This window comes from Heloderma suspectum, chromosome 9 (genome assembly GCF_057233095.1).
Source record: "Heloderma suspectum isolate Gila_16-S chromosome 9, 16-S_ref, whole genome shotgun sequence".
Classification (NCBI taxonomy): domain Eukaryota; kingdom Metazoa; phylum Chordata; class Lepidosauria; order Squamata; family Helodermatidae; genus Heloderma; species Heloderma suspectum.
The window spans coordinates 14,845,727-14,869,347 of record NC_139466.1 but is presented as its reverse complement, the minus strand read 5'-3'; the positions used below and the strand labels follow the sequence as shown (position 1 = coordinate 14,869,347).

The window sequence follows — 23,621 nt, the reverse complement described above, 5'->3', positions numbered from 1 at the left end:
AGTGGATGTATTATTGGTTTCAAGTAGAGAGGGAGAACAAACAGCTCCTTCTCTCATGATCATGGCTCACTGGAATCTCTGCCTCCGATTTGGCCTCACAGTCCTTTGGCCTATGCTCAGCTCATACAATGCCTTTCCAACGGGTGCTTCTGCATCAGCCTGTGAGAATATGCTGCCTGTGCACAGTGGGATCCAGCCTCAAATAACTCCAGCCCCCTATGAATTCCTGGTCAGTACATCCTCTTTCCTAAATGGGCAGCCAATTAATGGTAAGTTTCTATTTTATTGTTATTATTTTACTTAGGTTGAAAATGAAGATATTCTTCAGATATTATCATGGCCATTAGGTGAAGAAGTGACTTTTTCCCATCCACCCCTTGTCTTTTTTTTTAGCTAATAGCTAAACATGTTGCCTCAGTGGGGACTAATGGCTAAAAGAGCCTTCTTGAACAACTTTTGATGGCTGGTGGCTACTATCTAGGACACACCTAGCCTGCCAACATGACAGCTGGATAAAGTTTGGAAATTAGGACATAGTTTTACCAGGAGCATATACCAGAAAATAGAGATTGGCTGGGTTCAAACAACACAACTACTCATGGTTGAGTATGCGTTGAGTGTGTCATTGAAACCATGGTTTGTTAACCATGAACAACCCATAAAGAGAACCCATTGTTTGTTGCTGGGTTGTGAACAATGGGTTGTTCGTAGTTAACAAACCATGGTTTGTTAGCACATCTGGGTTCACATAACACAAGAACCCATGGTTCAACAACAAGCCACACTCAACTCATACTTAACCTTGAGTGTAGGTTGTCATGTTGTGTGAACCCAGTCATTGTCTTGGGTAAATAGGGATAGTTGGAGGATATGTTCTCATTGAGGATCCCTCTGATTAACTTCCAGGATACCTGAGGGTTCCTGAATGTAGTTTGAAAATCAATGCGAATATGCTGAATTGATAGTGCTGTCCCAAGATGCTTTTGCTGCCTCAAGCAGAGCCCAAATAGCCCCCCCACCCCGCTAACACAAAGGCTTTAAGCGCTTTTCTACATCAGGCTTTTAACCTGCACCTTTACTGAGGCTTCTCCTTTCAGATTCTTTGCAGGATTAAGCTTGGCGTGTTTACACATGTTTTCTTCCAGGGTTTTCTTTCTCTACCTTTCTATATATTTAATTACACAACCACTAGATGGCGCTGTGGTATAGTGGAATTGCACAGATATACAAGAGTCTCATTCCACCATTTCTAAATAATACCACACTTCCCTTGATCTAAAAAAAAAAAGAGCCGGGGAAATGGTTGCAAAGAGTGGGAGAGGCCCCTGCCGATTACCAGGATAATTAGCCTGTTTAGCTCTGGAAGTCTTGCTGCACCATCTTGCTGCTGCAAATCTTGCAGCAGTTCTTCCTATGATCTCTTTAACCAACCATGCCGGGGATCGAACCTGGGAACTCCTGCACACACAAAGCAGGTGCCCTGCCATAGCTTCTCGTATTTCCCCCTTCTTAAAAGTGTGACCCTGCTTTCCCCCCTGCATGAGCCTTATCTGAACTCAGAACCTTTTGCACCCAAATGAGAGTCATGCCTGTAGTCAAGGGACGCACAATTTGCAGGGACCCTAAAGATTTAAATGCAATCTCCCACGGGTGCCCTGACCCCCCCCCATTTTCCCTGCTAATTGTGCTGTGCCTTCTCTCCACCCCTACTGCAGTGATCCTGATACAGATCACTCTTTCCTCATTGCTAGCAGCAGCGAGGAAAGAACAATGTAAATCAGGATCGTTGGGGAGTGTTGTGTGTGTATGTGGTCCCCACCTCTAAAGCAGCATCACATGCATCCCTTGGGGTCGAAAAGGGCATGCACCTCTGCTGCAGATTATCGGTCTTCAGCAGATGAGTTAAGACCCTCTAAAGGGTCGCAGACTGAGCTAGAAGGGGTTGTCACAGCACTATTACCATACAGGTATATGGCAACAAATGAAGAAGTGGATTCTTAAATGCATATTTGGGCTACTGGTGCAGTTCTTGGGTCTGAAAGGGAAACCAACCAGCCTGACCCAAATTGAGCCAGAAAACCATGTATTTTCCATGCTTGGAAAAGGTGATAAAATGCTTGTAGCTTCATGGTTGCAGAAAACAAGTATCAGAGTGGATTTGACAAAACCAGGTTTGCTTGCCACTTGAAACCGGCCCTTTTTCTACAGTCCAGATCCTTGGGTCTGCATACAGAGGGTTGCTGCTGGAGGCCCGCTCGTTTGGTTCGCCCACTGCACTGGGTGTTTGGCAGACTCCCCCCAACAATACCAAATTCTTACAGGTAAGCAGCATAAAACACATCCATGTATGTCTTTTTTCTAGCCTGGCTGTTGCCTGAGCCGACCCCCTCCACATATTAGAGCAGAAGGGTCACAGCTTGACCTATACAACTCCTAAATTCATGGATTGTGTTCGGTACCTATTTGTTCTGTTGCCTAACGAAGAGGGGCCATGTGAGGGAGACTGTGACAGATAACAGGGCAGAGGTGTCGAACCTCGTTCAGCCCAACTGCTGAATTCCGTTTTGGAAAAGCTGGGCGCGTGCGGGCGGGGGGGGGGGCATTCCAGTGATAGGTGTGGCTGAAGGCAAAAAAGGGGGTGGGACCAAAATCCCACTATATTTTAGCTTAAAGCTCTTACTGCCAGCAAGGAAGCCTTAGGAGAGGCATTTCAATATGTTAGAAAGGGGCAGTGGGAATTGCACAAAACATCCAAACATTTGAGGGTGGGGGGTGTAGTCCTTTGGGAAACCTCAGAGATGGCACTCCAAACAGACCAGATCCGGCCCATGGATCTGTGGTTCTGCACCTCTACCCTAGAGCAGCTTTCCTAGGAGTTGTACCCTAACACATCTGGAGAACACAGTGTTAGTGAAAGGCTGCCCTAGAGAATGTGAGCATCTTTACACCAGCCTAAAATCTCACATTTAAAACGGGGCTTTCTGCTTCCATTTTAAATGCAGGATCACAACTCCCTTTACATGTGCTTCCTTTCCCCCTCCTTCTCCCCCTTCTCTGAGTCTTCCATATATTTCATTGACCCAGCTCTTCTTCTTGTGGCTTATCCTTTTTCACGGAGGGAACTCAAGCAGAACACAAGTGGTGCAATTTGATACCTCATTATCTCCAATCTATTTAAAAACGGAATAAAAGTCATTTAGTGCCGGAGACGCCCTGGAGGTTCACGATGTCATCTAAAGGGCCTGCAAACGTCTGTGAAGGAGCAATCTCAATCTCAGGATAAAAGCTCTGTGTGAAGATGGCCTGTGTCTGTGTAGCGATGGCAATATGTTTGAGACAAAAGACTATGCTACAGTGTACCATAAGCCAGAAAGGCCTACAGAAATCTGCATGTCTTCTAACAATGTAATTGGGGGTCACAACACTTACATCACCTGGATAGCAGGAGTGACCAAGAGCCCTAAAACTGCTAATTCCAAGTGTGCAAAATGTGTCACGAACCAGACCTCTCAAAATAATGACATCAACGTGAATGTAAGGACAATTTTAAGTCACCTTGTATTGGAATGCTGTACCTTTATTAAAGCGCACTAACTTCTGAAGACTTTTCTCTAGAGCAGCCTTCCCCAACCTGGTGCCCTTCAAAAGTGTTAGATGACAATACCCAGAATTCCTAGCCGGGAATTATGGGTGTTGTCATCTAACACATCTGGAGGGCACCAGGTTGGGGAAGGCTGCTCTAAAATAATGAGCACTAGAAGCTTACACTTTAGTGGTGCCGGCTCTAGGTTTTTTAGTGCCCTTTGAGCAAGGCACCCTCAATGGGTCGGCTCCCTCAGTGAGTCTATCTTCTCACCACCGTTGTCACCAGCTACGGTTGCTCCTCATCCTCTCTCTCAGCATTGCTACCACTTGCTTGCTTGACAGGCAAAGCCAGTGAGCACCACCATCTGGGCCAGAGCAAGAGGCAGGTGAACAAGCAGGTTGCAGCAGTGAAGAGCAACTCCAGCGGGCTCTTGTCAGCGGGCCCCATCTGGGGTGTGGGCCTTTAGCAGCTGCCCAACCATGCCTGTCCTTCTCGCCAGCCCTGCGCTTTAGTTTTAAGGAAGTTGAGAGATTTATAATGAAAGCAGGGGCTCTGGACAAAAAAAAAAAATTGGTCTACTGGTGGCCTGTGAGCTATATGTATTATTTATCCATATTTGTACCCCACGCTACAACTCTAAAAGAGTTACAGGATCTCAGTCCCAGTTTAAAATATGAGAGAACTTGAGGCAGCTTATTTATTTTTCCTCTCTTTGCAGTGCTCTAGAAACCCACAAGGCGCAGTTACTCATTCTAACACCAATTTAAAAACAAGACAGACAACTTATATGTGGCTTCCACCAAATTCTGGCTGCCCCACAGTAATTACATTTGTGTAAGTATCATATATTTTTTAAATTAAATTAAGACCACTGGCTTAGATCAGGGGTGAAGAACTTCACACCCTCCAAGGGCCACATCTGCCTCACCAGGAGCCCAACCCAGCCTTACCCTCTTTCCTCCAATCACCAATTATTTGGTTTCTTGACTTTAGAGCAGTCCCTGCCCGCCCACCCACCCCTTCTAAAAGCCTTCTCCTAAAGCTTAGTTACTGGTTGTAAGAGCTTTATGCTAAAAAAGCTAGGATTTTTGTTTATGCCCTTTTTGCCTTTGGCCCAACCCACCAATGGAATGTGGCCCCTAAGGGCTTCTCCAAAATGGAATTTAGCCTCCGGGCTGAAAGAGCTTCTGCACCGCTGGCTTTCATCACTTACGGCGCAATCCTATGCACATCTAGAGATGTACAGACTGTGTAAAATCTGCTCCGTCTGTGTTACGAGGATTGTCGGGTGCATTTTGTTCCATTGTTTGCCCACAGACGGATGCGATTTTTTTCCGTCATGCAGAAAAATACACAAATAATTACATATTTACCTAAGTATTTACATAATTTACCTTAGTATGTAACATTTAGCATATTGTCCCCCATTCCATTCAATGTTTCCTCAGCAGAAACTTGCACATTTTCCTACGTGAAAATACCATTTTTACAAATGTGTGTAAATTTTGGGAAAGTAAAAAAATAATCTGAAAGTCCACAAACTCTGCACGGCCTGAGGGGGTCGCTCCACAGCGGATTCCGCAGGTCAGATCCTTAGAAATCCCAGCTCATTTTAGTCTGTCTCAAATTTCTCCACCATCCCTATGCACAGAAAGGTGTCCTACAGCTTCCAACATTCTCCAGGCAGCATGGCTGCCTGGGGAATGCTGGGAATTGTTTAGATGGGGGGAAAAAGTCCTACAACTCCCAGCATTCCCTAGCCAGCCATCCTGCCTGGAGAATGCTGGGAGCTGTAAGACATTTTTCTGTCTAGACATGCATAGGACTGTACCCTTAAAAGAGTAAGAGGAATGTGTGGGAGGTAGATCAACACCTATTAACCTCTGCGTAACAGAGGCTGTTAGCCGTCCTGTACTGGTTGCCATCATTCTCCCATGTACTCCTTATGAAATCCCAGACCCACTGGACATTCTCAGAATAGATGGCTTTTGGTCTGAACCACCGACAGATTCCAACGTTCTTGAGTAACACGGGGCAGGACACACCTGAAACTCTGCCAGCTGAACTACTTTTAATTATTAATAATTTTATTTTTAATTTTAATCCAGATGAGATTGGAATAACTTTAATTTTCTTTCCAACATTACAGATCCCAAAGCTACATGTGGGGCAGAACCAGTCTTTACAAGGACCCAATCTGCCACAGCAGTGCTCTCCTGCCTGCTAGCGATCTTACTTGGATATATTTAGAAACCAACATGAAGAGCCCTACTTAGTTAATGAATCTAGCAGATTCTTTTGTCAGATTTTTTTTTAAATACAAAGGATTTTTTTTTTTGCTGCCCCGTATCACCGCAATTAAGATTCTTCCTAAATTGTGCTGGCTGTTCCAGCTAGCATCTATGTACAGTTTTTTTGTTCCCTGCAGTACAATCTTTATCACCACTGGAATGTTGAAAGAAGAGGGGGACTCTGTGTCCTTAATTACAGTGCAAGAAAAATTACGCAATTCACTAATAGGACAGCAATGAAACTTGAAAAGTATGAATGAATCACATTATTCAACTTTTATATCAACTCATTAAGTGGTAGTTATAAATTTCCCTTCACTCTGATTTATTGTAGCCATGTTCTGAAGCTGAATAAATGTCACTTGCACACAATCTTACACAGTTATTTGTGCTGTTAGCTCAAGCTAATGGAATTTTTATGATTTGGGGCAGTATCCAACTGTGTCATTCCACAAACTCAAATAGCGCTAGCGGAGCGCCACTGAATCTTTTCATTGCACAAGCGGTTGGCTGTTATGCTTGCACATGTGCAAGCATTTCCTTGCACAAACGTAACTTTAGTTGAATTCTTCTCTTGCACATAGTTCAAAACCTAGTTTCTACTAGCACAACATCACTTGCGCTAACAGAATGATACAGTTAGATACTGCCCCAAGTCTATAGTTCAGTCTCCCCCTTACAGGAAAGATGCTTTGTGCCTGTAATGAAGTAGAAATAATCTAAAATAGGACTTTTTGAGGTTCTTTGTGCTAAAGACTGATTCTAGCCCTGCTGACTGTCAAGGGACCTCTTTAACCACCACCAATACTGTGTACCCAAGAATCCTCAAGTAGCTAAATTGCACAAGTGAGCCAAGCCACATTCTTTTTGAAAAACGTTCACCTTCCACTCTTGGTAGTACAACTAAAGATGGCTTCACCACACTCTAGTCCTTTAATTACTTAGGCAGGTAAGACTAAGTGAAGAACACATGATGTTTTTGCTTGAAGTCCAGCTTCTACAAACCTCCTTGGTGGGCTCCTTCCAAGCCTCAGAGCCCTTTGCACCAAATGGGTAAAACAGAGGCTTGCTGGATCTTCCCAGGGATGGAATTCTACAACTATGATGCTATCACTGAAAAGACTGTAGCTGATCCCTGACAAATGAAGAACCAACAGAGGCAAGCCTGACAGGAGGCTCCTGAAGCCAACTGAAAGACTTGGGCAGGTTCATATGGGGGAAGGCAATCCTTCAGGTAACCTGATTCCAGACTATTAATGGTCTTACAGGCCAATACCAATACTTTAAAATGTGCTCAGACACAAACAGAAAAGCAGTGTAATTGATACAAAGTCAGCATAATGCACTCCACCGGTTGAGCACCCACCATCATTCTGGCTACTGGATTTTGTGAGTTGCTTCCCAAACTGTCTTCAAAGGCAGAGCCTCTTAGAGTGTCACAATATGTCAGTCTGACTGCAACTACGGTGTATGTGAATGAGGCCGATCCACTTTCTCAAGAAACATCCGCAACTTGAGAACTAGTGAAAGCAGATAAAAGGCACTCCTAATCGGCAACGTCCTGACCATCCAAAAATAACACTAGGTTCAGGAGGACCCCCAGACTGCAAACCTGTTCCTTCCAGGAGGAGCACAGTCTCATTAAGGACAAATTGTACACGTATCTCCAGATCACCATAACCCCCATCCATCAGCACCTCCGTCTTGCCTTTCAGCTTGTTCACCTCCATTCAAGCCAAAATCCAACCCCAAACACCGAATCAACGTATCTGCGACCTCCTTATGATTAGATGATGGAAACAAGAGGTAGAACCGTGGTTATCAGCAGACTGATGTCAATTCAGCCCAAACATTCAGATGATCTCTCCCAGTGGTTTCATGTATCAAAGAGAACAGGAGATGCCACACAAACCAGTACTCCCAGGATGGACAGAGCAGTCTCCCAGCACCTTATACTCATAATTATGAGTTACAGTAATGTACTTATGTTATCATTGTTGAAGCAAGCTAGCATGGAAAACAAACCCAATATGGTTTTCTATGTGAACCCTCCCTGCTCCAACAGTTTGTATTATTTCAGTCTACTTTTATTTCTTTTTTTACAATATCAGCAAGCAATATAGTATTGGAATCTTCTTTATGATCAACATGCAGCATGTTTTTGTGAAATCCATGTTTATTAGCAGGCTGGTATCAAGGGATAATATAACTCTTCACTCTGTTGTTTTAGTCAATATTCTCCAAGCCCTGAAAAATACAAAATGAGACAAAACAAAGATCAAGATGTCTGCCACACATAACATTGCTATTATCAAACTATATTATGCACCCAGGTTGAACAAATCTCTTTCTTTAAAATATTCATTTCCACAATCCTACCAGCAGAATATCGTCATGATCTTAAGAACACAAAGCAAGTTGTCAAATGTTTATACACCAGAGCATACATTCAGGCTTGCATGCCCCTTTGTGACATCAGAGAAATGGAGACTGCCACTGACCCGACTGTTTTGAGTCTAGGGCCAGACAACTGACTCTTTAGAGCAGGAGTGCACAACCTTTTTGGCCACTGGGGGAGGAGGTGGAGAGGTGGAATTTAGGGGGATTTGGTGGCGGGGGTCAGAGAACCTACGGGAGGCTGTAATTAAGGACTTGGGGCAAGGGACGGACGGACCTGCAGTCCATGGCTTGCTTGCATGCTCCCCTAGGCTATGAGTTGTGCACCTCTGCCTTAGAGGGAAATGGGAAAATCTTAGAATCTGAATGATGAGGTCTCTGAGAAACCAAATTAAACAGCACAAGCATTGCACCGATGCCATGTGCTTTGAAGGGTGCCTTGCGAATGCAGATAGGTTAAGTGGACTGTAAGACACTGCTTGCTGCTTAAATATGTGGAGTACAGTGTCTTAGTAGCATTTCTTAATTTACTAGGCAAGAGAGCCAAATCCAGTTCCACTCGCTGATGCCCTGGAACCATCAATGTTTCTGCTCCCAGTTGCCTTGGACATCCATCCTCTGACCCATAAGGATGCTGCCAAGCTTGTTTAGATATAGTGGCTGTTGGACACATTGAGCATATGTACCCATACACACTATCATAAGGAAATAGGGCACTCAGAACCTGGGCAGCAGCAGCCCCTTGGAGCTGCAAAATGGCAGTACAAAGAAGCGGAGAGGCAGGACAGGTTGGATATGGTCTCAGATTGCCTAATGAGGGACAGATGCCTGTAAGCTACATGATCAGCCAACTCACACAGCAAGAGTCCGGCCAAAAAGAGGAGCGCATAATACAAAAACAGAAAACTGAATTCAAAGGGCATTCAAAAAGGGTAATCGTCTCCCAAACTCTAAATGAACAGCAGTAAAAATCTGCTATCAGGATTTCTGGGGTGACAGTTCTACTATTCAATAACCTGTCTCCCCTCACCCAGCACCACTGATGGTATCAATTTATTTTCAGCTCCAAAAATCTCAGGCCAAATTCTGTGCTGGATTCTGCTCACATTTGGTGAACGCTGACAGAGATCAGAGGTTAGAATGCAGCCAGAATTCATTCAGGGGGCCAAGGCAGATGTGGATCTTCATTTAACTGAATGAAGATTCATTCATTAACTGAATGAAGAAAAGATCTTCATTTAACTGAAGAAGAAGAAGAAGAGCTGTCATGATTTTGCAGCTGGACTACATTGTACAGAAAAGTTTTGTTTAAACCAACCTTGGAATCATAGTAGCGATTGGTTCCAGAGACACGCCTGTCTCTTTCCAACAGGTGCCACTGATAAGCATTCCGAGCACTCCTCTTCTCCTGTGCATGCAGAAATGAGGTGGAGAGTGTGTGGGGAAGGGGGGGGGGGAGACAAGAAAAATGATAAAAATATAAGTAAAAAGACCAGATGCAAAGCAAAGTTGTTAACCAATGTTCTCTGGGTGGATTACAAACAGTTAAAAAACTAAAATCCCATATACCAGTGAAAAATATAAAATACAATACAAATATTTAAAAGAATAAAACACAATATAATGCAAAACAATAAACAGCACAGGAATCGATAAGACAGCCATAACAACCTAGAACTAGGTCTCTTTTCTGGCAAAAGCTTTCATGGACGCTGTCCATGAAAGCTTATGCCAAAATAAATGTATTGGTCTTTTAGATGACACAAGATTCTTTGTTATATTTATATACTACCACATATTTATGTACTTTATTAAAATGTTTATACATTACTACCCTTCATTGTATTAGATATAGATATATGTTTTATTTATAGTATTTTTATCCTGCTCCTCAGGCAAAAAAGGCTCCCGCAGCGGCTTACAATCAAGGAACAAAGAAGACAGTCCCTGCCCTCAGGCTTACAATCTAAAAAAGACACAACACACAAGGAAAAGACGATGGGGAGGGAAGAGGGGGAAAATTAAGCAGACTGTCGGCAGGGCTGGTGGGGTGGCCCTGCTCCCCACTCTCACCTCCCAAAGGAGGGGCTGTACCACTGGAGCAGGCCCTGATGTTCCCTTTGCCTGCTCCTTTCTCCCTCGCTCCTTCTTCTTCCCCACTGGGCCAAGGATGTTGGGGTGGGGGTGGGGGTGGGGGTGGGGAGTCCAAGTGTAGTAGGCCCTACTGTTGTGTATAATTTCGTATCTTCTAATTTGGGGGGAGAAAATATTAAAAAAGCACACACACACACCGAAAAAAAAAGAAAAGGAAGCGGATTCGTGTATCAGGCGTTGGCGACTTGTGACCTCCCAGATGTTTTCGCCTACAGCTCCCATCATGCCTCACCACTGGCGACGCTAGCAAGGGATGACGGGAGTTGTAGGCCAGAACATCTGGAGGGCCCCAGCTGTCAATGGTATTACAACAAGGGCCCTGCGATGCTCACCTTGCCTCCATTCGTGTATCTCTGGATGACGGCGGTGGAGAGGCCAGGGATGGTCAAACACACGTACATGACCCCCAACCCGGGCAGGATTTCGTACCACATCCCGACGGCAGCACCGTTCTCCCCGCGACCTTCCGCGCTCCTTTCCGCGCAGAGGGGCCAAGCGCCTTCCCCTGAGGAGCAGGACAGCACCACTGCGCACGCGCCGCTTCCTCTCCCGCATCGAGCCTGTTGGGAACCCGACCCACAGTGCACCGCGCCGGCTTCACGACAGGCTACGACCGCTGTTGCTATGGAGACCAAAGCACTCGAACGCTTCGGGAGTTGTTTATTTTTTAAAAGGCGGATTAAATGATTCAGTCCTTTTTACTGTGCTTCTTTTCATTTTGTTTCCAAAAGGATTTAAAAAAAAATAAATAAACGAGCCGTTTAGGTTTGTTTGTTTGTTTGTTTTTTAAAAACCAGAGCATGCCGGGAATTAAGGAACCTCTAAGATGGAGGAGGGGTTCCCTCTGGAGCGTGCCGGGAGTTGTAGTCCCAAAGCATGCCGGGAACACTAATCTCTATGGCAACCGCGCGGCCTGCAGGAGTCGGGACGTCCCCATGCCTGTGAGGAGGGCGCTGTGGCGTCGCTGTCGCAGCGGGCCCGTCTTTTCCTGCCCTCCGCTATTCCCGCGAGACGAGCGATGGCCAATGGGCGAGCGGGGATAAGCTGAGGCGGACGGAGGAGGGCCTGTTGCCACCGCCGCGCCTGCGATGAAGGAGGATAAGGAGAACGCCAGGCCCAAAGAGAAGCGAGGCGGGCCCCTCACCCCGACTGGGCTGGGAGCGGCCATGGCGGGGGTGGACGCCAAAGCGGGGGGCGAGCCTGACCGGCTCGAGCGGCCCAAGGACAAAAAGGAGACGCTCAGCAAGGTGCGCTCAGGGAGCCTTCCCCCTGGAGGCGCCCGGGAGGAGCGGGGCCGGCTGACACCGCCCGGGGGCCGAGCTTCCCCTGGGCTGTGTCGCCCCAGGCAGTGTGCAGGGAAGGGGTGTGTGTTCCATGTTCGGCTAAAACTCATCACTCGTAGAAAAGTAGCATGCGAAGAAGAAGGCTGGGCTGGACTCACGATCTGGTCATGCTAGTCTTCTACACGCAAGGAGATTTCTTTTTGAGTTGGAGGAGGAGGAGCAGGAGCATTCAGACACGTAACCTCGCTCCACCACAGCCCCCTGCAGCCTCAATTGGTGTCTGTTGGCTGTATTGACTGGCACGTGGGGGCCGGGGAGTGTGCCTTACTTGCCTAAAACAAAATAGCTCCTGAAAAACGAGCGTGCCAAGACCAGACTTATTTCTTCTTCCTGAAGTTCTAGTTTTCTATCGGCACTGAAATATTTTGTTTTTAATCTGGGGTGTGGGGAGGAAGCCTGTAACACACAAACTCTCCCTACCACCACCACTTGCGGTCCACTCATTTCTCCTGATCATATAAACAGGTGCTGAGTCTCACCTTTTCCCCTCCCTCTCAGCGTCAAGGATTTATGGAGTGGTGAGGTCACACTTGAGATTCCTGTGCCAGTGGTTGGACAGTACTGAGCTAGATGGACGGCTGGTCTGACTTGCTTCCTGCCTCTTTATGGAGAGACCAGATTATCAGTGGCGGCAAAAAAGTGGGCAGGGGGGTGGGGACACCTTTGTAGCATCTTAGTGCAGAACGGCCTTGATAACGAAGCCATATGTCATAATCTGTATTTTTGAAGGGTGTAGTTCCAGATCACTGTGGTTAAAAGGTGAAGAAGTGGTTCTGGAAAGCAGAAATGGGCAGCGTTTCAAAACTGCCCCTATTGGTATCAAAATTCCACCCATGGTATACCTTTGTTTACTAGGAAGTTGTAGATGGTCTAAGAATCTAGAAGTTTTCTTATCAGAGAATGCTTGGTCCTGGTTAACAAGGGAGAATTATTACTTTAGTCTGTACCTCTTGGTGGTTGGAAATATATGTTTTACTAAACTTTGGAATGATGGTAATGAACCAGATGTAGCAAACTGGTTGAAAGATGACATAGGAAGCAGCTTTATATTAAGTCAGACTATTGGCCCGTCTAGTTCAATACTGACTTGTAGGAGCAGTTGGCACTTCATTACTGTTCTGGAAAGGACTTGGGTATACATACATAAATATTTAGACTTTGGAATTTGGGCACCTGGGAAGTTCTTGTTATGAAATGGGGAGGAGAGGTGTGACTATACCTGTAAGGTGTGGTTTCCTTAAAATACCTCTGCAACCATTGCTTTGGAATATTAAAAAAATGTTAGTTGAAAAAACCATTACTTTGTTATACAATACATCTGGCAAGACAAGATGTTTGTAAAAACAAACTTTTTCTTTAAGGTAGTGATTCGGCGCCTACCTCCCAGCTTGACAAAGGAACAGCTTGAAGAACATCTCCAGCCTTTGCCTGAACATGACTATTTTGAATTCTTTGCTAATGATTCTAGGTAAGAAAAATTTTAGGCATTTGGATGTGTTGCATGTAACGGTGGCATGTCATATATGTCTTTCAGTTTTACACCCGTCTGTGCTGTGTATATTTACAATCATCACTCAGCAACGTTTCCTTATACATTGCCATTTTCTGTCCTTCTGCAGTTTGTACCCTCACATGTTTTCCAGAGCATACATCAACTTTAAAAACCAAGAAGACATAGTTCTATTCAGGGATCGCTTTGATGGTTATGTTTTTGTTGATCACAAAGGCAAGTAAGCCTAAAACTTGGTTATGTATATCATATCTCTGTTTTTAAATATATATTGGCATACATTTGTACAGTAATTAAACTGTAAAATATGGGGGAAAACCATGCATATATTTGAATCAAGGTTTCAAAAGACAGCTTTTAAAGCCAATTAGATTAAAGCCATGATTAGATTGATTTCAATGGATTTATTTGGAGGTAAGTTGCTTAGGATTGCCATATAATAACCCAATCCTAAACACACTTTCTCAAAAGTATGTTGCATCAGCATCAGTTGGACTTGCTTCCAAATAACCATTTTTAGGATTGCAGAGTAAGTCTGAGAGTCTCTTCCATTGCTGTGCTTGAGCAGTGTTGCCTAGGACCCACCCTAAAAATTCCAGCACTACTAATTCGGAATAATTGGCTCCATTCTTACACAAAGGGCTTTGGGTGTGGGGAAAGCGCACAGAGCATCCAGACAGGCCCCAGGTTCATCATGTGGGGACAGTAATGTACACAAGATTTCTGATAATAGGGAATTTAATTGCAGTGGCACCTAAGACAGAGTTGAATGATTGTGCCCCAGTTACCAGGTATGTGATGCTACTTCAGAATCCTCAGCTGCTGCTGAAGTGGCATTATAGGATCATGCTGCTTATATTCATTTGCTTCCTTACCATTCTACATGTAGCCAAATTTACTTTCTTTACCATCTATACTAGGATAGTCTTTGTTCCAAAAGCATTTACTCAGTAACCCCAAACAGATAATCATATGTAAGTGTATGCATCTGTATGGCCAAAACAGTAGCCTTCAGTTCATTATAAAACCATCATCTAATTTGCCTGTTCATAAAACAACTCAAACTATATTGTTGTTTTAGGGTCAGTTCTCACGATATACTTCCTGTCCACGTGATTGCTGTTCCTCATTATGCACTCAAGCAACTCAGTATAATGTATGATCCAAACTGTCTTGGCTATGGGTAACAATGCTTTCCGTGATAATTTTTCCAGGTAGTGCTGAGGAACAGACAGCTCATGTGGGCAAGAAATTTGTAAAACTGGCCCCTCAAAACAGTGTCTTGGTTTGAGCTTGTTTGTTTTTGCTTTTGAGACATACTCGGTACAACAAACGTAGCCCTTGCTTCCATTCTTAATATGGTTGTTGTTTTTAAAATATTTTTACATACAAACAGGTCTAGAATATCCTGCCATAGTGGAATTTGCACCATTTCAAAAATCTGCCAAAAAGAAGAATAAGAAAAAGGATGCCAAAGCTGGGACCATTGAAGATGGTTAGTAGTAATAGTTGCTTGTTGTGTCATCTGATGAAACTAGCTTCAGTACAGGAATTAAGGGGCTGTAACACTCTGCACACTTCCTTGGAAGTAGGGCCCATTGAATTCAGTTGGTCAGACTTCTAAGTGAACATGCATGGGGTTGCAGTACTAGAATAGTGTTTTCAAATAATGTTGGCTGCACTTACAACACAATTCTAAGGATGTTTGCTCAGAAGTTGTGTTGCTCTGTCCATAATATACAAACTGATACAGAAAATTATATTTAGTGCTTCAACTAGCAAAACCTTATTAGATCATTTAAATATTTTTGTGCAGTATTACCATAACTGTAGCACACAGACTTTGACATGTGATATGTCACTCTGGATCACAAGATTTTAAATCCAAAAACAGCAGATAGATCAAGGGTGCACAGCGTCACCTCCCCCCCCGCCCCCCACCAAGCAATTGCAGCTCCCAAGGGTGCTCTGACACATACACACACACACACACACACACCGCCATCAAATTTCCTCCCCCCGCCATCCTGATACAGATTGCTGTTTCCTCACTGGTAAGAACAATTTGTATCAGGATCATTGGAGGAGGGGGTGGAGAGAAGGCTCTCTGCTCCCTCCCCCAGCAGTCCTCATACATATTGCTCTTTCCCTGCTGCTGTTAGTGGTGAAGAAAGAGTGATCTGTATCAGGGTCACTGGTGTGTGTGTGCATGCAGCCCCTGACCCCACATGTGGTCTTCAGAGCCAAAAACATTGTACATCCAAGATAGGCAATGGCTTCTTGAGACTATGCTCATAGCTAGGAATGTGAAAAGCAAAAAGTTCTACTCAAGGGTAGAACATATATCTAATATGACTACTGGGTGGCTATTCCAACAGGCTTTGCATTTTTCTATATTATTTTTAAAGCATGTATATTTATGGTGTATACTCCTTGGTTCTTCATCAGATCTGGAGTATAAGAAGTTTTTGGAAAGCTACAGCGCCGATGATGAGAAATTAACATCCACCCCTGAGACGTTACTAGAGGAAATAGAGGCAAGAAACAAAGAATTAATAGGTATGAAAATAATTGCACGTTACAGTTTATATGAGCTTATTTTCCTGAGAACGAATAGTATATTGTTGATCTCTGTCTTTGAGGGATAATGTATTTTTTGTTAATTCTTGAACTATTCTTTCATATTTTCTGAATGATTTGCCCTTTTGAGTTTAATGCTGTTTTCCCCAACCTGGTGCCCTCCAGATGTTTTGGATTACAACTCCCATTATCCCTGACCATTGGTCATGCCAGCTGGGGCTCATGGGACTTAAAGTCCAAAACATCTGAAGGGCACCAGGTTGGGAAGGTTGGTTTTAGAGAGAGGGGGGAGTGTATTTTAAATTGTTCAGAACTATACCTGGAAGTCCCACATTCCTTACTGTGGTTCTGCTTTAGCCTGAACCCCATGTTGCTTAATGTGTAGCTGAGCTAACAAAACCTTTAGCTATGCACCATGTCAGATGGAAATGCAGAGAAGAGCAAACAGCAGGGACATGCCTGTTATACAGCTCAGCCTAACTGTTTTACAGAGAGCAAACTGGAACATGTGCATTCAGCAGGAAATTTCAGCAGGTGATGGAGTGTTTAGGCTGTTTATGTTTTCTATGTGGGACATAAAATTTAAATGTTTCCTCATAAAAACTGCTATCTAAATAGGGAATATTTTATAGCTGCAGCAACACTCCCTAATAGTGAGGTCTAATTGGGAATGTTATTAAAAATGGTGGCAGTGAGTCACATAGACCCAAGCCTCACGTTCTTCCTTTGCATTTGGTGGCAATGGCGGGATAACATACACATGTGGGTTTTTAATTCTAAAACATTGACCCTTACAATATCTAAGCAGAACAATCCCAGAAACACAAGACTCTGTAGAATAAAACCCAAGGGATCAAGAATGCATGTTTGCTTCAAACATGATATAGCAACTCTAGTCACATGTTGGGAAGCTGAGTATGACTTGGAGCATCCATAAATATTTGTTGGTAAAAGATACATTAGATCAATAACTTTAATAAGGACTGGAAGAAATAACTATGCTGGGAATCTTACAGAGAGGGTTAAAAAGCATTATTCCCCAGTGACCACAACGTTTCCAGATGTTTTACATCTCTAATCTTCCTATTATATAGTTTCAGAAATCATTTTGGCGAAGTTAATACTGGGTAGCAATATATAAACACCTTGTCCCAAAACATTTTATTCGTTAAACTAAAACAAAATATTTTATAATCCAAAATCATTTGTGATTGAGGTGGGGGATATGGTCCTGGAAAATCCTGGGTTTTTCCCAGGTATTTGTGGTTTTTTCCTGAGTCTTCATATCTCTAGAGGGGATTGCAGATGAGCACAGGACTTGCTGTGGCTCATCTTCTTAAACAGCCATTATCTGATAGATTAGTCTGTAACAAGATATCATAATGGGATGCAACTAAGCAAAGCTCAATATATTCATTAACACTAAGGCTTATTTAATTAAGGTAGACTGGTTGGCTCCCCTGTAGAAGAGCCTTTTCAAAATGTTGTGCATGTTTTAGTTGGATTAGTTCCTCTTGAGTCCAATCGGATTCATTCCCAAGTAAATGTGAATTGAATTGAATTGCAGCCAGAAAGAACAGTTTTCTTGACTGTAGTGATGTCAAGAATTAATTAAATACGGAGTTGGGTGGGGGTGAGCAGTATTATCTCCTCTCTGGAAACACCTAAATGAAGTTCTCTGTGGCTGTATCCAGTGTTGTCATTCTGCTAGCGCAAATGACATTGCACTAGTGGAAACCAAGTTCTGATTTGGGGAAAATCCAACTAAAGTTCCACTTGTGCAACCGTTTGCAGATCTTCGGTTTACAAAGTGGTCTGCTAGCACAACTGGAAAAGGCAGCGGAGCTTTGCTAGCACAGAAAGTCCTTCTGCTAACAATATGATGGATTTAGGCCTATGAATGTGTATTTCTTTGTATTAAATGTTGGCATTTTGATCATATAAATTTTTTGTTTTTTTCAATATTTATAAGTATTTTTGTTTTTCCTCGCTATATTTTCAGTGTTTTAAAAAATAAAGACAAACACTCTTTTTCCATCTTTAGCAAAAAAGACAACTCCTCTGTTGAACTTCTTGAAGAACAAACAGGTAATAATTCTTCCAGAGTTACATAGAGGCCACATTGCCTGCAGTTTTACTTGACATGTATGTTGTATTCAGTAAGACTTTCCTCATAGCAGCAATAAGGAGATATAATAGGTTTTCTGATTTTGTTATGGGCATTGGGTGTTTTCAGTTTTCTTTGGAAAGGGGGATCAGGTATAAGTGCATCTGTTTTAAAATGATTCTTATTCCCATCCATACCCTAGTTTAACAACAGTGAATTTTCCCACTTTAAGTATATATGTTTTGAGGTAAAGGCAGTTATTATAGTACTTAAATCTTGTTAAATATATTCATAGGCTAATAACTACATGTATCAGCACAATTTTTGTAGTACTATAGTCAGTCAAAGTTAGAGCAGGTTATGGTGTCAAACCTCTGGGTGGAAATCTTTTCTAACACAAAGCCTGGAATAAAAAGTTCTCCCTCACTATATTTTTCTTCTACAGAGGATTAGAGAAGAAAAACGAGAGGAGAGGAGGAGGCGAGAACTAGAGAGGAAAAGACAAAGGGAAGAAGAAAGGAGAAAATGGAAAGAGGAAGAAAGAAGGAAAAGAAAAGAAGCTGAAAAAACAAAGAAAGTGGAGAGATACCCAGAGAAAGACAGGGACAAATCAAAGGATGAACCAAAGATTAAGGTATCGCTTCATTCCTGTAGGATGCATTGACCATATATGTTGCGCTGTCATGCGTACTTGTGAAATACTACAGCAGGGCAAACCATATGTATTTTGCATATGGCTTACAGCCCTATGCATAGTTGAGAGTAAGTTCCATTGAGCTCAGTGGGGCTTACTTTGAAGTGAAAATGCATAGGGTAGTTCTATATGCTACACAGCATAAGAACCTGCTAATATGTAGGTCAGTGGTGGGCAACTGTGGGAGGTTTGAGTGCCATTTTTTTCCTCCCCTTGTGGGCTCCCCCCCCCCCCCACGCACGCGCACCAGATTTTTTTAAAAAAGGCATCCATAGCAGCTATAGATCACCAACATTTGACTCTTTCGGCAATCTGTAGCTGCTACAAATGCATTTCCCCCCTGAAATTTGTGTGTGTGGGGAGGTGCATGTGGCCTGCAGGCTGCACCCCTGATGTGGATGCTGGAATGTGGGCCTCTTGATACATAGCCTGGTAGACAGCTATTGTTAAGAAGCTAGGTATGAAATGACTATAACCCCTTAGTCCTCATATCCAGCTGAACCAGAGCTTTAAGTCTGTGTGAGCACTTGTGCTCATATTCACTTGTTTTGTGGCCGTAACTTTTCTGCAGTTCCCTTCCTTCCCTCTGTTTTCCCCAGTGTCAAAATCTAAGATTTTAAGCTCCTCAAAGCAGGGACCTTTCTCTTTTGTATGTGTTTATTGCTCTGCAGAAAGCCATGAATTTGGATTATATTGAAATAAATAACAATACAGTACACAATGACAGTATAAGCAGGAATGACAAGATAGTTTTTATTGCACTAGCCTTTGGCTATGGTGATCTGTTAAAAGTTCCCCCACAAAAAGGAGAAAACAAAACAGGGCTGCAATCCTATACCTATTTAGCTGGGAAGAAGTACCATTGAACTCAGTGGGACTTCTGCGTATACTACGATTGCATTGTAAAACACTTAAAGCAAAATTCAGGTGATAAGCAGCAATGAATGATGAAAATAAGTAGTTATGCTAATATCCCTACTCTTGTACCAGTCCCCCCTCCTTTCAGTGATAGACTAACTTCCTAGTACAGTTTAGCATTAGAGTTAACTTAGTAAGGAAAACTAATTTGTTCTCTTCCTAGCTACTTAAGAAGCCAGAAAAAGATGAAAGAGACTTTGAAAAAAAGGAAAAGGCCAAGAAAATGGAGAAAGAAAGTCTGAGGGAGGAAAAGGCTGCCAGTGCAATCAGCAATGCGCCAGCCAAGCGCTCCGATGGGGAGGCTAAGGAGGAGAAGGCCAAAAAGTTAGTGTTCTCTTTGCAGTTTGTATTCTTGTTTGTCAGAATATGCTGGTTAATTAGGTTGCCTTATTCCCAAATTGACTTTTAATTTTAGTTGGCTAGTGTTCTCAATCAGAACTGTGGAAGATGATTATACTTAGACTGTACGAAGAAAAGTCATAGGAAGATTCACCTTTTGGTCTTTCTGGCAATTTCAAAATGGCTCTGAAGTAGATGGTCAACTATGCAATTAAATTAGGACCTATTAACATATTACAAATTTCCTTGAACTGGGCACTTCAACATGAAAACTGTGAATATGACAGACAAGTGTTTAAAAGTATGTATATCACATATGCCAGGAAGCAGGGATTGGCTGAAACTCCCTTTTGGATTTACATTCATTTGTAAACCTGGGTTTGTTGCTGTGTAATGTGTGAAACGGCCTTTTGAATCCTGGTTTCCGAGACCTTTTTCTAGTCATTCCATATAAATGAAAAAGGCCCTTGTGGCTTTCCAGAAATATACATTAGTTTGTATTCAGTTAGTACTCTGTCTGAATCCTGTGTAAAGTTGTCATGACATGCAGATATCAGGGCTAGTGTTGGCAAGACATAGCAATGTGATTCTCTTTTGTTTCACTGTTCTGTCCTCAAGTTGAATCTCCAAGTCTCTTTTACACAGATTCGAAGATGACTGTGGAAAAGACTATAGAGAAAGGGAATATGACCGTGACAGAGATTATGAGAGAATCCAGCGAGAGAGAGACAAACTTCGACGCCAAGAAGAAGAGCGCTGGAGGCAGAAAGAGCGCTTTGACAAAGATAAGGTTTTCAGGAGAAAAGAGGAAGATGTGAAAAAGGAGAGAGATTCCTTGCGAGAGAAGGGAAAGAGAGCTGAATTGGCAGACTACATGGGCAACGCAGAGAAATCTGAGAAAGGAACCAAAGAAGACAAAAAAGAGGATATGGCAAAGAGGGACCGCATTAGAAACAAGGTGCTGGTTGTGTAATGTGTTCTCTTTGTTGGCCTGTGGATATGTAGTTCTTGTAGTCAATTGTCTACTGTAGACAGAAAGGTGTGTATAAATTGTGATGAATCCATCTAAACATACTTTATTATAAAGGAAGATTGATTTTATAATTTATATTTTAAAAATGTTTTTAATACAGCTTACTTCCATATGAGAATGCAGAGGATTGCAGTTAGCTGTAGAAATTATTGGCTTGCTTATCTAATAATGACACTTATATTCTGGTCTCTAAGGAGATCAGTGTGACACCCATAGGGGTGATCCCATTTTCCCCTGCTTAAATAAACTCTGTCAGGAAGTTAGGTGAGAGAGACACCCAATGTCAGCCAGAGAGCTTCATGCCTGGGTCAGGCTTCTTGAACTCATGTATCTCTGGTCCATGTCTGACACTAACTCACAGGTTAGTGGGTCTTCCAGCCCACGGGGGAATTCCATTTCGGGGAAACTCTCAGGGGCCACATTCCAGTGGTGGGTGAGACTGAAGGCAAAAGGAGCAGGGCCAAAATACAAAAAAAACATATTTTATCTTAAAGCTCTTACCATCAATAACTAAGCCTCAGGACAGGCATTTCAATGGGTGAAAAACTGCACAAACAGCTGTCAAACCACCAAATGGTTGGTGTTTGGGAGACGGGGTGAAGCCAAAGGAAGGGGACATGTCCTTCTGGGGAACCCTGGAGGGCCTTATTGGGAATGCCAGAAGGCTGTATTTCGTCCGTGGGCCTGAGATTCTGCACCCCTACTCTAACCGCTACGCTCAACTGGAAGCAGAGCATCACAATTGAATGTATGCTTTTTGTTTCAGGATCGCCCAGCCATGCAGCTCTACCAGCCAGGGGCACGGAGTCGAAGTCGTTTGTCTGCATATGACGAAAGTTCTCCAAGGTCGCCTGATCAAGGACCAGATAAAAAGCAGGAGTGTGAAACCAGTAACACGAAAGAGGAGGAGTGATAAGCCTTGCGTGCCCTCATTGACCTAGCAGCCAAAGAGCATGAACTGCGCAGTCCAGAAGTGCCTTGGAGGAGGAGGAGGAGGAGGAAGAGGGGGAACAGTACTTTTGGATGTATCTGGTTTCAGAGCCTCAATGCAGAATCAAGACTCAAACTTGTATTTTCTCAATGCATTTTCAGTTGGAGGGGGTGGTGGCAGCAAACTGCAAGGGAAGGAAACATTCCCGGTTCTGAAAAAGTTCAAAGGCTTTGTCACCTTAAAATAAGTCAAATGGCTGCATAGCCCCAAACAAGTGCTGTTTCATAAAAAGCCACGAACCAGTATTTGCACTTAAAATACAGCCATGTTGGAGCCCCATGATTGCTCAAGTGTTGCGGTCTTTATCATTGTGCTGTGTGGTCCTGTGGCCTGCATTACTAACTGGACAGGAGGGCGAACGTCTGACATATTTTTAGTGCTGGGAGAGTTTTTTTGTCTGCTGTGCTGCTTTAGCCAGTTGCAAAATTAATTTTGAGAAGATGGAGAGGGACTTAAGTTTTTTTCTTCTTTCACTGAAGTTTTTGATGGCCTGAACAGCTGAGCTTAGGCTATGGGAAAGGATTTTTTATTTACGCATCTCATGTAATAGCCAGATATTGATACAATTTTTATTTTTAAAGTAGCTGTATCATCCTTCTCCCAGCTTTTCTCTTACTTTTTTCCTAGTGCCCTATCAGGAAAATATTCTTTCAGTTGTGCAGTGTCTTCCTTGATGCACTAGAGCATCTGGCAGCACAGGAAGAAGTTTTACTAAGAGTTGTGGCTCCGTATGCTAACACAACACAGCTATTTTATACATAATAAAACTCTGTGAGATACTATTTATAACTGCTTGTTATTTTGTACGTGGGAAAGCTGGTGATCAGATCTTCACTTGATGCTAATCATGTCCAAGGTCATTGGAGGTGGATGTGCCTGATCTGTTTCCCAAAACCGGTGGTGCATACAAGTCCATGGGTTGAGTCCAGTGGTGGTGTTCTGCTGATGGAAGCAGTTCTATCAGCAGATTTGGGAGCGGGTGATTCATTCTTCCCTGTGTCCCCTCCAAACCTGCTCCAGAGGGCTTGGAAATCTACTGGAGCAGACTTTCAGGTGACATGGAGTACTGCAGGGGGAAGGAGAGAGTCCTGTTGCGCTAGCATGTTGTTGACTGTGATAAAGTGCATTATTCAAGTCTCTTATTTGCATTGCATTCCATCTGCCCAGCACACCAAAGATCAATGTTATAGTGCTATGTCTTTCTGTTTTACATAGGGAAGTGCAACATAAATGTAGTTAAATAAATAAAACTGGAAGCTGCCTTATATCTGGCCAGACTGTTTGTCTATCTAGCCCAGTATTCTCTGACTGGCAGCAACTCTGCAACCCCTTAGGTACAAGTCTGAGAAGCCCCATCACCTGCCACATGACCCTTTTAACTAGAGATTCAAGGAATTAAACCTGGGACCTTCTGCATTTAAAGTACGTACTCTGCCACTGATCCATGTCTCTTCCCCCCCCCCCCCCCCCGCCTTACAGAATGGGGTGCAATTCATGATCACTTTATAAACATAGATGTGAGTATAAATCCACGGATGATTTGCTGGTCTCTAATAGTACCCAGATTCCGGGTCTCAGGTAGCCAGCTCAGGTCGACTCAGCCCTCCATCCTTCCAAGGTCGGTAAAATGAGTACCCAGCTTGCTGGGGGAAAGGTAGTCACGACTGGGGAAGGCAAT

General features: G+C 43.3%; 3 protein-coding genes across 5 annotated transcripts; 2 read left to right on the top strand and 1 right to left on the bottom strand.

Annotated features, from left to right (window-relative positions):
* LOC146338443 (putative defense protein 2) lies at window positions 1–7,603 on the top strand. Its single transcript, XM_084813787.1, has 4 exons — window positions 1–269; window positions 2,209–2,321; window positions 4,305–4,420; window positions 5,736–7,603. The coding sequence occupies exons 1-4, from the start codon at window positions 56–58 to the stop codon at window positions 5,860–5,862; spliced, it is 570 nt and encodes a 189-aa protein (XP_084669913.1). The 5' UTR covers window positions 1–55; the 3' UTR covers window positions 5,863–7,603.
* A 339-nt stretch (window positions 7,604–7,942) lies between these two features.
* Window positions 7,943–10,984, bottom strand: NDUFA1 (NADH:ubiquinone oxidoreductase subunit A1). Its single transcript, XM_084813789.1, has 3 exons — window positions 10,761–10,984; window positions 9,593–9,682; window positions 7,943–8,124 (listed from the first exon to the last, which is right to left on the bottom strand). The coding sequence occupies exons 1-3, from the start codon at window positions 10,860–10,862 to the stop codon at window positions 8,104–8,106; spliced, it is 213 nt and encodes a 70-aa protein (XP_084669915.1). The 5' UTR covers window positions 10,863–10,984; the 3' UTR covers window positions 7,943–8,103.
* Window positions 10,985–11,479: 495 nt separating this feature from the next.
* Window positions 11,480–22,725, top strand: UPF3B (UPF3B regulator of nonsense mediated mRNA decay). 3 transcript variants are annotated; one of them, XM_084813786.1, is made up of 10 exons: window positions 11,480–11,675; window positions 13,137–13,239; window positions 13,391–13,497; window positions 14,678–14,776; window positions 15,730–15,840; window positions 17,906–17,949; window positions 18,414–18,602; window positions 19,744–19,904; window positions 20,565–20,877; window positions 21,719–22,725. In XM_084813786.1, the coding sequence occupies exons 3-10, from the start codon at window positions 13,404–13,406 to the stop codon at window positions 21,863–21,865; spliced, it is 1,158 nt and encodes a 385-aa protein (XP_084669912.1). In that variant the 5' UTR covers window positions 11,480–11,675; window positions 13,137–13,239; window positions 13,391–13,403; the 3' UTR covers window positions 21,866–22,725. The 3 variants fall into 3 exon arrangements, with proteins under 3 accessions (XP_084669912.1, XP_084669911.1, XP_084669910.1); XM_084813785.1 differs by having other exon boundaries at window positions 13,133–13,239; window positions 19,753–19,904; XM_084813784.1 differs by having other exon boundaries at window positions 13,133–13,239.
* The last annotated feature ends 896 nt before the right edge of the window (window positions 22,726–23,621 follow it).